General features: G+C 34.3%; 1 protein-coding gene across 1 annotated transcript in view; it reads left to right on the top strand.

Moving 5' to 3' along the window:
• The window catches only part of LOC132131981 (insulin receptor-like), a 67136-nt gene that overhangs the window by 23112 nt on the left and 28352 nt on the right, over positions 1-15672 (top strand). Inside the window, exon 2 of the mRNA XM_059544180.1 lies at positions 717-1265. Within this exon, the coding sequence (XP_059400163.1) occupies positions 717-1265 (549 nt within the window). The remainder of the gene's footprint in view (positions 1-716; positions 1266-15672) is intronic.

Genomic DNA, 15672 nt, shown 5'->3' with positions numbered 1-15672 from the left:
AGGCCTGAGAGATTTCTTTTGATGGTGAATCAATGGCGCAGCTCTGAAAGGATTTCTTGATGTTATCCATTAGCAGATGCTCTCTTGTTGTGAAGCGCTTTGCTAATGAATCCTCTCGGCCTCTTCTCAGCATGTGTAGGTTTGGATTATGAATAAACTAAGAAAAGCAGCATTATTCAGTGTTGATAATCTTTCATGCTCCCGTTAGGACGGCCTTCACGTGTACTTTTACGCGCTCTTCGTTTATGCTAGGGCTGTTTTTATACATTTTATAATATTTTAATACATTTTTATAATAATAGTCCTAAGACATTTTGTTTTGTTCGGTTTTAACTTTCCTGGATTTAAAGTTTAATACACGTTTACAGTGACAATCAAATGAAAGCGTACAACATTAACAATTTAATTTTAAAAGCAATTTTAAAAGCAAAAAGGGATAGTTCACCCAAAAACGTCCTCCTCCTGCTGAACACAAAAGAAGCTATTTTGAAGAACGCTGGTAATCAAACAGTTGACATTAGCCAATGACTTCCTAAGTATGTTTTCCTAAACTATGCCCTTCAATGGTTACCGGCAATTGTTTGATTAACAGTATTCTTCAAAATAGCTTGTTTTGTGAAGAAAGAAGAAAAAACAATTTTTAAAAATGTAGGCCTAATCCAATGAACTATGTATCAACTACTAACTACTTTTTTTTCATCTGTCTATCATTGCAGTTTGCCCCAGCACAGATATCCGCAACAATGCGAGCCACCTGCGCGTTCTGGAGAACTGCACGGTGATCGAGGGCCACCTGAAGATCCTGCTCATGTTCAAAACCAGACTGGAGGACTTCCAGGGCTTGAGCTTCCCGAAGCTGTTTGTGATCACCGACTACCTGCTCCTCTTCCGCGTCTATGGCCTGCAAAGTCTGGGCGACCTCTTCCCGAACCTCACTGTCATCCGTGGCAACAACCTCTTCTTCAACTACGCCCTGGTCATGTTCGAAATGATCCAGCTGAAGGAAATCGGGCTCCACAGCCTGACCAACATCACGCGAGGAGCGGTGCGCATCGAGAAGAACCCCAACCTCTGCTATTTGTTCACTCTCGACTGGTCCAAGATCTCCGACTCGGTGGAGGACAACTACATTGTGGCAAACAAGGACGAGCGGGAGTGCGGCGACATTTGTCCGGGTACCATCACGGGGACGATAACCTGCAAACAGACCACCATCAACGGGAATTTCGGCGAGCGTTGCTGGAACCAGAACCATTGCCAAAGAAGTAAGTTATGGTAAATCTTCGTTCAGTGTTGCTAACATAACGGTTATTGTCCGTTTTTATTTACTTGGAAAATTAGGTGTTGGCGTAAAGTCTTTTTTTTGTTTGTTTTTTTCGGCTTGCTTTGGAATCAAGAACGTTTTTGATTAAATGGAATCAAAAGTCTATTACGGGCTCTTGAAAATGCTTTCCAGTAAACAAAATGGTTTAAATTTGTCGCTTGTGAACTGATGTTGAAATACGTTGCATACGTTGTGAATTTTAGGGATGCACGATATATCGGTATCGGCCAATAAACGTTACATTTTTCTGTTATCGGTATCGGCCCGATAAGAAAATTTGGCCGATATCTTAAAGGCAAAAAATAATGCATTATTTCCTTTAGAAACACTTGACTTGAGATGACTTGTTTGCATTATTTATACATTATTTTATTTATTTGTAAGACTTTTTATGATGAAATTTGGTAATGGAAGAGCAAAACTATTTTTAAAATGTACACTGTTCAAAGTAGGCTGCTTATGTTGAAGTATTTGGGATGTGGCTTTTAATGAATAGAAGCTTTTTGTTATCAGGCTTTAAAAAAATATTTATCGGCCAACATATTGGTTATCGGCCTTCAAATAACAAAAACATTTTTTTATCGGTTATCATATTTGATGCATATGCATTTACTTATTTCGTATTTTTAATATCCATGATATATTTGTATCATGATTTATACATTTATACAGATTTATACATTTAAGCGACATTGTGAATTGGGTTTTTTTGGGGGGGCCATTAAGCTCTCTAAATACCAGTTTCTAGCAATACTTAATTGTTTTGAGACTAAATATTTTTGTAGCATCTAGCTTATCATAGACTTGAGTAAGAAAAATGCTGTTGAACACAAAAGATGATATTTTGAAGATCGTTCAGTTGATGGTAGCCATTGGCTTTCATAGTATGGAAGAAAATAGAGTAGAAAATTGATTAAAAAAAAAAAAAAATCAGTCATTTCAGTTTCAGAGCAGATATATATTGTCTGAGAACAAGTCATTCATTGATGGACTGGAGTGGTGTGGATTACTTGTAATGTGTTTATCAGCTATTTGGACTCTCTTTCTGACGGCACCCATTCACTGCAGAGGATCCACTGATGAGCAAGTGATGTAATGCTCAAATTCTCCAAATGTTTTCCGATGAAGAAACAAACTCCTCTACATACATCTCAGATGTCATTTTTGGGTGATCTATTCCTTTAAGACTGACCTACAGATTAGCTAGTGACCATTTGGTGTTGCAAGTATGTGATTTGTACGTCCCTTATGAGTGAAATCACAACTGCATTGGTGTGAATGAGGTCAGGTTCTGCAATAAGAACAGCAGCGTCCGCCCAAATAAAGGTCCACGTTGGTAAGCATGCACACACTTTTTGTCATGTGAGAAGTGAAAGTTTAGTCGGCTGTAATGTCAAAGCGATACTCCATTTCTGGAGTATGATGCAATGCTGCTGTATCTGGGCAGGCGCTGGTGTGAGCGAGTGTATAACCCTACAGCAAAACTCCAGATCCCGAAAGAAACAGGCGCTCTCCGTCATGCCAAATCAACACAACCTGTGCCTGTTTGCTTGTTTAGCCTGACGTTCATGTTTTCTCGCTCCTCCAAGGAATTCTGTTTCTCCAGTAAAATAATGGGAAACGGTTTGTGTTCCAGATGGAAGGTTTTTGACTTTGTTTTGCACTTAATTCCAAAAGGAACTTTACTAAATAGATGTGTTCTTCCATTTGTATTTTATTTCAAGCCAACATGAAACCAAAATGATCCCTGATTTAAGGTCTGGCATGATTACATTCTCCTGATTACAATTACTCTATACCATGATCATGAAATAACAACAACAATAATAATAATAATTAGTACTATTTTAGTATTACAGTAATAATGTTGTCGACCATATTTAAAAATGTTTTATTATGATTTGTAATATATGAAATTATTATAATATTTAATAATAAATTACACAAAAATATTACATAATTTTTTTTAAATAATATCATTACATTAATTATTAAAAGGATTAATAAAATAGTGGACTATATTGAAATGTTTCTATTAGTAGTAGTATATTATTTAAAAATAATATTTATTCTGTGCAATTTATTTATAATATTACTAAAATTAATATTTGTAATTATTTCATTAATGTAATTGACCTTGTGATTTTTTTTGTTTTGTTATCTAAAAAAAGTCAGCAGTCAGCACGGTCTATTAAGTAATGCTAATAAATAGCGAAATATTTATATTAATTATTCAAATTTCTTTGCAAACTCTTATTCACTCCATTCTGGTATGTAACGGCCACCTTTCACCATTTAATCAATTCTTAATAGATCACACCAAGGAAATATGTTTGCAAATTTAGTTTTTCGTTGCCACTTCATTACATAAAATGGTTAGTCTTGAATTGTCAGTGAAAATGTGCAGCAAATGAATGAATGTGATGAAAGCGCAAGTCCTTGATTCATTCATGAAGGCAGTAAAGTAAAGTGTTTTGTGTGTAAGCAGGCGTTCAGTGTCAGGAAGTTGAGCCGGTGGATGCAGACGTGAGCTTGAGTGCGAAGATAAAATCTGTGCAGGTGCTTCAGTAAGCGGCGCTTTCCATTCTTAGCTAGACGAAAACACTCAGCATGCTTCACGTATAAAGCAAATGTTTAGTGTTTGCTTCATTTGTTGCCCAGGGAACGTTTATTTCCTTTGAACAAAATAAAACTGTCATTTATTTTAATGCGTTTAGATAAATATCTTGGTCCTCGTGTAACAACAGCATTAAAATCGGTCCTTTTTTCCTCCATAAAACCGTCATGAGAGCAGACAGTGGAAGCATGAGGCGCTGTGTCCGACAGTATCACAAATGATCCGCGGCTGTTGTTAAGCCACAAAACACAACATTTGTCCATTATTTTGATATCAAATCATGTAAAGAAAAAATAATACAAATAATAATAAATAAAAATACAAAATCAGCATTTGTGATACTCTTTCATCACAGTACAGTAACAATCTTTCATAGACATATTTAACTTCAAATATAAACAACGTATTACTCATGCATTTGACTGCTAGGTTTTTATAATAAGTTGCTGAAACAAGCTGCAACATATTTAAACACAACATTAGCCTACTTTTCTAGTTAGGCTATCACAAACATTTAAAATTAAAACTCACCACTGACAGAAACAGTCGACTCTCGTGCCTTTTGCATTTAAATCTTTATTACACGCAATCCAACGGGTCTTAAATCACTTTGTTTTCTGCCTCTATAAAAGTGCATATATAATGTTGCCTTGTTTCTCTAAAGTTGCTCTTTTTCTTGTTTTAAATCTAGCTAAAACCCATTTGTTGCGTGTGAAACACAGTAGGCTTTAATTAGTAGACATTTATTGTGAAATGACCCCATTTCCGTGTCAATCCATGTTCATTTTTACCGTGAACAATGCGCTGTCACTTTAATTCAGCGCATGCAGCACAGCAAAAATAGCCTCGGTACGTAAACGATCGCTGGAATCCGTTAAGATGGGTGCGTTAAAAAATACGCAACGCATACGCACTGCAGACAGAGTATGTGTGAAGCGGCGTAAGTCATATCTTCTCCTCTGGCACAGCGTGTTCTGTTATTGTGAGTGTTGGTCTATTGTGCCGACATCGACTCTCGTATAGTTGGGCCGTTTTCAGGTCAAAGTTCAGCGGTCGCGGGTTTGCTCTTTTATGTCATCATAGCCCTTCTGTTGTCCTCTGATGACGTCAGAGCGTTGAGGACCTGAGGGGGGAGTTTGTTGGATAAATCGCTTTGAATTCTCCTGACAAGAATCACTTTTTTTGTTTTGCTAGCAAACCGTGCAATTTTAGTAAAGACCATCTGAACTTACATTTGCTGCTTAAATGTGCTTTGATGATGTGATTATTTGGCTTTAAACAATCTTAGACGATGATTAATAGAAGCAAATAATATTTCGTCAATTTTAATTTGGTTCTGGAGTTGTGGACAATGTTATAATCATTATTATTATTATACTATTAATAATAACAAAACTTAAGTAATTTAAATTATAAATAATGCTAACAGAATATTTAATATTTATTTATGTGTTTATTTGTTTTTAATAGTAGTGGTATATTTTGTTACACAATAATTTATTGTAAAATAATAATGATTATAATGATGATGAATACTATAACTATTAATGTAATATTATTATGTTGCTATTAATTTAATATAGTATTAGTAGTATTAGTAGTAGTAGTTTTGCATTGTATATATATATAAATAATGCTAAATTTTTTAAACGTTATTATTATTATTATTATTATTATTAATAATAATATATTCAAGAAGTGATACCAATATAAATTATTATTATTATAATACTTGTTGTTAATATTGTATTTTATATATTAAATACTTTTAAGTATATTAGCTGTAATATATAAAATAACATTTTATATAAATCATTACATAATAATAACTGATTATTTTAATTATTATTATTTTAGTAGTAGTGTTAACATTATATTTTATATAGTAAATAATTCTTACATTTTAAATGAAGCGTTATATCAATAAAATAAAATATTTGTAATCATTGTTATTATATTTTATATAATATATAAACAATGCTTTTACAGTTATTCTTATTATTTTATTATATTTAATATAACTTTTAAGTATATTAACTAAAATGTATAAAATAATATTTTTTATTATTACATAATAATAACAAATTAGTAGTAGGAGCATAGAAGTGCAGTAGTACTAAAAGTGTTAATATAAGTTGATTAATTCTTAACTTTTAAGTACCGCGTTATGTAATATATAAAACAATATTAGTAATAAGGATAATTTATGATATATATAAAAATATAACCATATAAATTATTATTATTATTACATTTATGAATATTATGATTATTATTATTATTGCATAACTGATATTTTTTGGAGGTAGGACAAGCACTGGTATGTTCCTGAGTGTTAGCTGTGTTTTGGTTTCTTAGAAAAGGAGGAGGAAAAAATCTAGCTGGAAAAACAGAAGGAAAAATCTCCGCCACGCTCCCCCGGGCAAAGATAACAGGGTTTAGTGAGTTTAAGGAAGCTGATGTTCTTGTTTTCATCGTCCACGTAAAATGATTTCCAAAGGATCCATTTGAATTCATAACTGTTTGCTGAAGTGTTGTGTGATGCCAGATGCTTTTCTGAGTAAAGTGTGCTTTTCCTAAGCGTCTAAGAGCAGGTCATTCACTTCCCACCTTGGCGAAAAGAGGCCCTTAGCATGACAGATACGGATTATCTTTCTCCCACTTTACTGCTCTTTTCCCCATTGTATCCAACACTCATTTCACACTGGAATAGCTGGGGATCATCTTCACAACTTGAGTAAGCGATTACTTTTTTTATAGAGCTTCTCAGAATTTCGACAAAACAATCTCCAGGCCCCTCTTCTGACAGAAAGGGAGGCGATGCGGCTTTTGATTTTCTTTAACAGATAAACTCGATGGTTGCTGTCAGTCATAGAGCCTTCTATCAAGACTCAGATTAAATTAAATTTTGTGCCGGTTTTTGAGGACAAACCTATGGGATTGTGCTGAAAGGAGTGTAAACGTTGGCAAAACGGAGCTGAAAGTACCACAATACCTTAATGGTATTGTCAAATTAGCAGACATGTTTAACAAACGAATGGACGAGGCAGAGAATTTGACGATTTTTTTCAAGATAATGTGCAACAATTGTTTGTTTTCCAATTAAATGGACAATTTGGAAAGTGTATGGTAGCAGCCATTGTTGTCAATGACACATTTGTTTTGTTGTTTTACTCAACAATGTTGTTTTACTCAAATGCGTCGAAACTTTACAAAAGTTAAATAGCGAACGTTGAAATATGACTATTTCTGTCCAATAACTTTATTTCCAACGAGTTTCAGTGTGGTAAAATTTCTTAACCGGAGCTGAAAGTACTGCGAATTTGTAGAATGTTTACAATTGCGATAACATTCTATTTCCGTTTTCCAATTCGATTTAAAAACTTTTCAAATCTGCACACATTTAATCATTCTTTTTTTAATATGCCCTGGTCTTAAGGACCATTCACAAGAAAGATTCAATTCAATTCAAGTTTATTTGTATAGCGCTTTTTACAATACAAATCGTTACAAAGCAACTTTACAGAAAATTACGTTTCTACAATATTTAGTAGTAGCTTATAAGTGGTGTCAGTTTGTGCATGTATGACAGGATTTTTCAGAAAAATTATAAATAAAAAAGATAACTATCTATAACGATAACTTTATTAAGATCCACACCAATTTGTGATTATGATGAACGTTATGTTTATTGTGCAGTCTTGTCGTCTTAAAAAAATATTCGAAATTATCATCTTTCTCTCTCTCTGAAATGACTTTCCTTTCACATGACATCATCAGGCCCTCATTTATTAAGCCCCGCCCCCAATTGCCTATAGATACAGACGGTTGGTCTGGGAACGCCCCCGGGAACGCCCCGTCACGTGATCTGAATTTAGCCCGTGGGGGAAAACATTGCCTTGGCGCCAATTGAAATACACGGGACAATCATGCCGAAGAGTTGCTGTGTCGTTATCTGTACCTCCAATAAACTAACAAATTATTAATTAAAGTTCTACATCCTTCCTAATAAACATACAGAACCGGAAAGGATGACAAAATGGCTACAAGCAATAAGTTGTGAGGATGATCAAGGGAAGTTGTGGAATCCCAAGACTAAGCATGTGTATGTGTGCAGTCGGCATTTCATCACAGGCAGGCTATATTAACATCGTGTTCATTATTAACGTTATCAAAACTGTGTAAGGTTGTTTCAGAAAGTGGCCTGCATATATAATTAGCCTTATCATTCTACCTGAAGCTAAACTATGTAACGTTAGCCTAGTGTCGAACATAAACCCACTTAAAAAAGCGTGAGGATACATAACAACTTGGTTTTGTGTCTGAACTTTTACACTTGCATTCATAAATTCACCCCGTCTGTGTTTGCGAAGCGACACGGATAGAATCAAGGAATCCAGTCACAAATGGACCTGGCTATATAAAATTATATATATATAAAATTATGATCCCCTTGCTCAGAGAAGGGCTTGCACGTGAACACTGTAGTTTTAGTAACCGGTGTCCTTGAACTCTGACACAGATACTTTCTCACTGTATCGGCTTCTAAGGTCATCCGACCCCTCAGCAACACTGAAACATGCGACACTCTCAAGTGTTTGTGATCGTTTGTGTATGTTAAGGGGAAGTGAATGTGTTAACTGTATTTTGGTAGTTTGTGTATGCGTGTGCCTTCAGGTAAAGAGTGTATGTTGTGTCCGGACAGGAAGTGTGAGGCCCTCCGGCAGCTAACAGCCATTGAAGCAACGAACTGCTGCACGAGGCATAAATGCATTCTGCATTTCCATATGCAAAGGTTGAAAGCTAACTCGTGTCACACATCAAATGCAAGTATAAAAAAGTGATACATTTATTAAATAATATTAAATAAGTATGATAATAATTTACAATGTAAATAATAGTAAATGCGTATGTGTGTGTGTGTGTGTGTATATATATATATATATATATATATATATATATATATATACACACATAAATAATTAAATTACATTTATATATATATACATATATTTTAAAAAAATTTGAACACATGATATGTAAAAATTGATAGCCTGAATGCACTGGAAGTCGCTTTGGATAAAAGCATCTGCTAAATGCATAAATGTAATTTAATTTAGTTTTAAATATATTCCTCTTTAAAAAGTTTAACACCAATCTATTTTATTAAACCAACCTATTAAAATGACCAACTTAACTCTCAAGCATTAAATGTTAGTACAAAAACTCAATATTAATTTATTAATAATATAAACAATATTGAAAATGTATTGTGATTTGCTTCAAAAAGCAGCAAATGCAAGTACAAAAATGTTCTATTTATTAAATTGATAGATAGAAAATTAAATATGTGTGTGTGTATGTGTGTGTGTGTGTGTGTGTGTGTGTGTGTGTGTGTGTCCTTACATGAATATTAATCTATAAATATTATAGGAAAATCATAGAAAAAAATATAATCATAACGTGATGACAAAAAAGTCCAAAACAATTTTAAGGGAAGGTGCTAAACAATTGCAATATGAAAGTGCCAACAAAATGATATTGATTCAGCGTATGATGATATTAGCATAGCAATACAATAATATATATATATATATATATATATATGTGTCTACCATCATTATACAATAATATAAATAAAATAAATATAAATATTTATAAGTTTATATTTTCATGTATACCTTTTTTCTGTATTAATGTTTTGATTGGAGTCAAACCGGTGGTTTGTGTTTGGATTAGGAAGCGCAGACTGTGTTGGATTAGCTGTTTCGGAAGAATCACATTAGCAGCCGCACTTCCTCTGTGATTGTGAATGCACACGCGTGTGTGTGTGTGTGTGTGCAACTGCAGTGGACTACCAACAACGCCAGCTTCCATTCATTAGCTGAACAGGAAGCCCAGAGGGAGATGGAGGAGCTTGTGTCCTCTCTGTTATCAATGGCAGCGTTTCTACGCTCCACATTTACACAACCAGTCCTCTCTCTCGTCTAGCGCACGCACGCACGTTCCTTCTGTTTCATGCCCTTCAGAGAAAGGAAAGGAAGAGCTGCGGGGTCCGTTTCAGAAACTAGATCCTCTGACATGCATGTAAACATGGGAAATAACCAGGGGAAAGTATTTGCATGGGGCTAGTGTCAGAGATGGAAAAAAAAATCTAAAACTAAATATGCTAATGCATTTTGATAATCAAAAATACTGTAAAAAAAAAAAAAAACAGAAATATTGTGAGTTTATTTGAAATAAAAAATATTTTTAATATTTTTATTCTATATTATCCTATCATATTATCTTTTATTATTACTGATATTTGTCTTAAAATTATAGATGTCACTTTTGATTAATTTAATGCATCCTTGCGGAATAGAAGTATTAATTTCTTTAAAAATAACTTGTTTACTTGTTTGTTTTGCATATTAAATTAGCACAGTTTTAATGCAACATTTAGTTTTATTATTTCACTATGCACTTCTTTCATAAAATGTATTTATTTTATTTGTTTTAGTGATACCAAAGGTTGTTTAATATCTAAGAACCTGAAATATTTCTAGCACTATTTTTGTCCTTTTGCATACTACTCATGAAACACTGTTATATAAATGTTGTAAATCATTTATAACATGTATATAACAGTGATTTATGATTTAAAAAAAATTAATTGGAAAAAATGTTTCTATAAAAAACGAGTTTGTGTATTTATATTTAAAATTATATTTTCGCCATTATTTGTTACAATTATTTTTAATGTAATTTTTATTTAGGAAATATATAAAAAAACATCAAATACGAATTACATATTCATTTAAATATAAATATATATAATAAATTATATTTAGCCCTTTTATGTCAATAATGTTTTCAAATGGCAATATCATTGAATTGTTTTTGTATTTATCTGTTTTGCACATTAACTAAATAGATTTATCACAGTTTTGATGCAATATTATTGCCATATTGCACAGTTTTTCGTGAATTTGCACAAGTTTTTAACAGCTAAGAACATGGCATTAGAAGAAGACGGTTTCTGAATGAGTTTTCCTCTCTCAGCCCCTCGAGCACACAAAACTGTTTCTCCAGAAGTGTTGAGCGTCTGCTTTAAGACGTTGTATTAGTTTTATTAATAACTGAGGAGGGTCGAGGGCTCATGGCTGCTCCTGTTTTCTGAGTGTGAGTCTGAAGGCATGCGTGTTCGTTCACATGAGGAGAAACCATTCCAAGATCCAAATCCACCCTGACAATGAATTCTGCATCTTTCTGAAGTTTACAGTAAATTCTTGTAAATAAATATAAGTAAATATTTTGGCTAATTAGACCAATTTCAGCTACCAAAACTTGTACATTGCTCTCCAGTCTGGATATTTTACCATTTAAAAGTCCTTTCCAAAGAATTATTCACAATTTTGTCTGATTTGAATCTGGCTTGACACACTTTTTCCAGATATTTCTGACCTTTCTGGGCCTTTTTTGGGTGATTTCTTGTTCAAAACTTTTATTTGTATTTATATATTTTTAGTTGTCCTTTGCATTCTATTTAAATATAAAAAAAAAAAATATATATATATATACGTAAAATATAAAAATGTTGGAATTTTATTAAAAATAAATCTCTCTCTATATATGTATGTGTATATACAGTACAGACCAAAAGTTTGGACACACCTTCTCATTCAAAGAGTTTTCTTTATTTTCATGACTATGAAAATTGTAGATTCACACTGAAGGCATCAAAACTATGAATTAACCCATGTGGAATTATATATGGAATTATATACATAACAAAAAAAAGTGTGAAACAACTGAAAATATGTTATATTCTAGGTTCTTCAAAGTAGCCACCTTTTGCTTTGATTACTGCTTTGCTCACTCTTGGCATTCTCTTGATGAGCTTCAAGAGGTAGTCACCTGAAATGGTCTTCCAACAGTCTTGAAGGAGTTCCCCGAGAGATGCTTAGAACTTGTTGGCCCTTTTGCCTTTTGTCTGCGGTCCAGCTCACCCCTAAACCATCTCGATTGGGTTCAGGTCCGGTGACTGTGGAGGCCAGGTCATCTGGCGCAGCACCCCATCACTCTCCTTCTTGGTCAAATAGCCCTTGATGCCTTCAGTGTGACTCTACAATTTTCATAGTCATGAAAATAAAGAAAACTCTTTGAATAAGAAGGTGTGTCCAAACTTTTGGTCTGTACTGTATATATATATCATTTTATTTATTTAACAATATACAATATTTTTTATAGTATTTTGGTAAATAATATGTACTTATACCTTTAGAATAAAAATATATGTGCATATCATTAATAATATATATATTTGTTGCTAATATTTAATGATTTTTTTGTATGTTAAGTATTGTATAAAATAAGAATGCATTTTATTTCAGCTATTATGTTGTAATTATTGCCATTGGCGCCAGCCATTATAAAGCCCAAATAGGCTCAACGGCTTTCCAAAAATAATAATTGAAATTAAAAAAACTGTATTTTAATGAGTGTATTGGGGCGTTTGTAATTGTTAATGAGCATCAGCATGTGTGAACCAGAGAGCAAAATAAGTAGCTTGAAGCGCCCCGAAGGGAAGAGTTTAATGAATGGAGGAGAAGACGAGGCGTTGCCTAAATTGTTTGTGAGCAAAACACGCTCTCCCTCCTTGCAGGTAAAGAGAGGATTGTTTTCAACCCTTGGAAGTGTCGCATAACAGCCTTCGATCTTTTAGAAAACATCTGCCTCCATCAGTTTTTGGTGGACCAACCAAATTCAGTCTCCAAGTCTAGTGGGGCGTCTTGTTTGCTTGACAAACTGCCCTTTCAATGTTGGATCACTCTCGAGTCAGCAGCTCCTCTTTGAAACGAATGACTCAATCAGTTACCAATTGTGTTGATGTCATGGCCATAGTTTGATCGACGCTCCAACACAAAAGCAAAAGCATCAAACCATTTATTGAGGTCTTGTGATCCGTCATAACTTGCCTATTGTTTAACCCTGAGATCATTTACAAGGGTGTTTCCGTATTTGCCGAGGCCGTGGCTCTTGGGTTACCGGCGGTTGTTGTGCCACATGAAGCAACGTGTTTGTACTCGATGCCAGAAACATGTTGACACAGATGTTACCGCGACTATATTGCTTGTCCGTTCGTAATTAGGGAATGGTAAATGAATGCAACATGTTGCTGTCAGAGATTCAACTCTAGCTTGTTTTTTCCAGGCTGTCGTTGTTGTTTTTGTCTTTCCACTTTGCTGTACATCTGGACGCCTGGTGCCTCTATCATAAAACCCCACAGCTGGATAGTGACGAATGGAAGAACCGTGAGTACGCTCGTCCCCCCCAATGTTGGGCCACGGTCGGTGGGTAGTTTTTGATCACGGGCCTTTTAATCAAAGCGTGAGGCTTCCCCGAGAGTACGAACCAGCTGTGGGAGCTCTCACACTGAGAACTGACTCGGCTCAGAAGGTTTCAGGTCAAAGGATCTGAGCTAAGCCCTCGCCGCAAACTTTCCAGTGTTCTGCTCCCCAAAACATGGCAAACTCTTGTGATTTTCTAGCTGTATTCGTGGCTGTGTCTGCACCATTTGGGTGATGCCTAAAAAACAGGGTTTAGCATTTACAAGACCGGCCTCCTCAAGAACTTAGGGCGAATCATATTTGGACGACCTCGTAAGTTTAGGCAGTTCGTTTGCTGTGTTCACATTTAAACCGGATTGCTTACAAACCACTTTGAGAAGTCAAACTCTTGAGCTTTATTCTGTTTGGATTTCACCTAAAATTGTGTTTACCAGAGGTGGAAAGAGTACAAAAATATTCTACTCAAGTAAAAGTACCATTACATTAATGAAATTTTACTTAAGTACAAGTAAAAGTACCAGTCTAAAAATCTACTCAAGTAAAAGTAAAAAGTAGCTCATTTAAAATTTACTCAGAGTAAAAATTACTTAGTTACATTTTAACAGTGGGAGGGAGTCAAAATGGGACAGGCCAAGGTTGTCAAACTCAGTTCCTGGAGGGCCACAGTCCTGCACAGTTTAGATATAACCCTAATTAAACACACCTGATCCAGCTAATCTAATCATTTAGGTTTATTTGAAAACTACATGATATGTGTGCTGGAGCAGGGTTAGAACTAAACTCTGCAGGGCTACGGCCCTCCAGGAACTGAGTTTGACACCCCTGGGATAGGTCTACTAATCTCAAACTAGTTGTTTTTAATTAAAGGAATCAGTTATTTAGAATAATAAAACATTTGGGCTGTTACCAGGCAAATCAGTATCAACAAACTCATCTTTTAATGCAGAGGAAATGCAGAAGATTCATTGGAAGTGGCATTTAGATGTATTTACACACTGTTTAGTGCAGGACAAGAATGCATTTAACCTGCAGTTACAAATGCATGAATAATGTTTTGATATACAAGACATAAAATGTTGAATACTCATCTGAAATGATAAGAAATTCATTATTTAAAAAAAATCAAAAGATACTTTAAATGTGAAATTAAAAAGGCCAGTATGTGTCAGCAAGTCACTGTTAATAAGTGAGTCATTGCGACTGAACCGAATCATTTAAACGGTTGATTCATTCAGAAACGAAACACTGTCACGTTGCTCAGAGACGCAAAACTGTGCTTTGGTGGCTGTGTTTGGAATTATTTTCTGTTGTAGAAATAGAGCTAAAAAAGGCAATATGGTGTCTAAAACGCAAGTCTCTTAATTAACTTGTTTACTGAACTGTTATATATATTTATGTATATATTCATGATGATTTTTGGAGGAAAAGATGGCATTCTTTGTGTGATTTTGATTTAATATATGAAATTATATAAATATGTTAATTTTCTGCCCCTATATCTTCAATTTTGTGATCATTCTAAATGCATTTTAGGAGACTGAATCACACACTATGCACTATAAAGAACGCACTATAAATGCGCGCGCACATCATTAAAACAAAAATAGCACACTCCTCACCACTGTCTTTTTGGCTAATTTGTGCAAAACCTCTTGCTAAAATGTCAAAGCTTCATTTTAACCACCAATGCAACGATGCAATTATTTAGCTTACCTCTAAATTCTTGCGCAGGGTTGATGTTTTGTCGAGATTTTATAAGCTGCTAGTTTGGTCTTCCTAGGCAAGTACAGCTTACACTGCATAATAGAGCATACACATGGGCAGGGGTTCACTTCATTTCCTTCGAGTTCAACTTCAGAATATGACGGGGTTTCGTTTTCAGCGCTGTCTGCACCACTAACGCCTGTTTTGTCCGTCTGCATCTTTCTTGTGATTTTAGCGCCAGTTTGCCCTCCTGCCCATTATTTACTGCCGTAGTTTCCAGGGAGCGATTTTTTAATTAATTAATTTAATTAAATTTAATTAATGTGTTTTAAAATGTAGTGAAGTACAATACTTCAAACAAAATATACTTAAGTAAAAGTAAAATTACAGATTTAAAAAATTACTTTAAAAAGTATTAGTACACAAAAAAGCTACTCAATTACAGTAACGCGAGTAAATGTAATTCGTTACTTTCCACCTCTGGTGTTTACAAAGAACGTAATAAGTGGACCCAGCCCACCTCTGGCTTTTATAAAGAGACTGTTCATGCAGAAATTAAAATACTTTCAATATTTACGTACTTTAAGTGTCATATTTCAAATAGGTTTTATTATGAACATGAATCTAACAGTCAAAGCACGGTAAGATAATTGTACAATCAGCAATAAAGTATATAATAGAAAACAACATATAAT

The sequence above is a fragment of the Carassius carassius genome, chromosome 48 (assembly GCF_963082965.1).
Source record: "Carassius carassius chromosome 48, fCarCar2.1, whole genome shotgun sequence".
Taxonomy (NCBI): domain Eukaryota; kingdom Metazoa; phylum Chordata; class Actinopteri; order Cypriniformes; family Cyprinidae; genus Carassius; species Carassius carassius.
The sequence above is the reverse complement of the archived record's forward strand: the minus strand, read 5'-3'. Positions and strand labels throughout refer to the sequence as shown.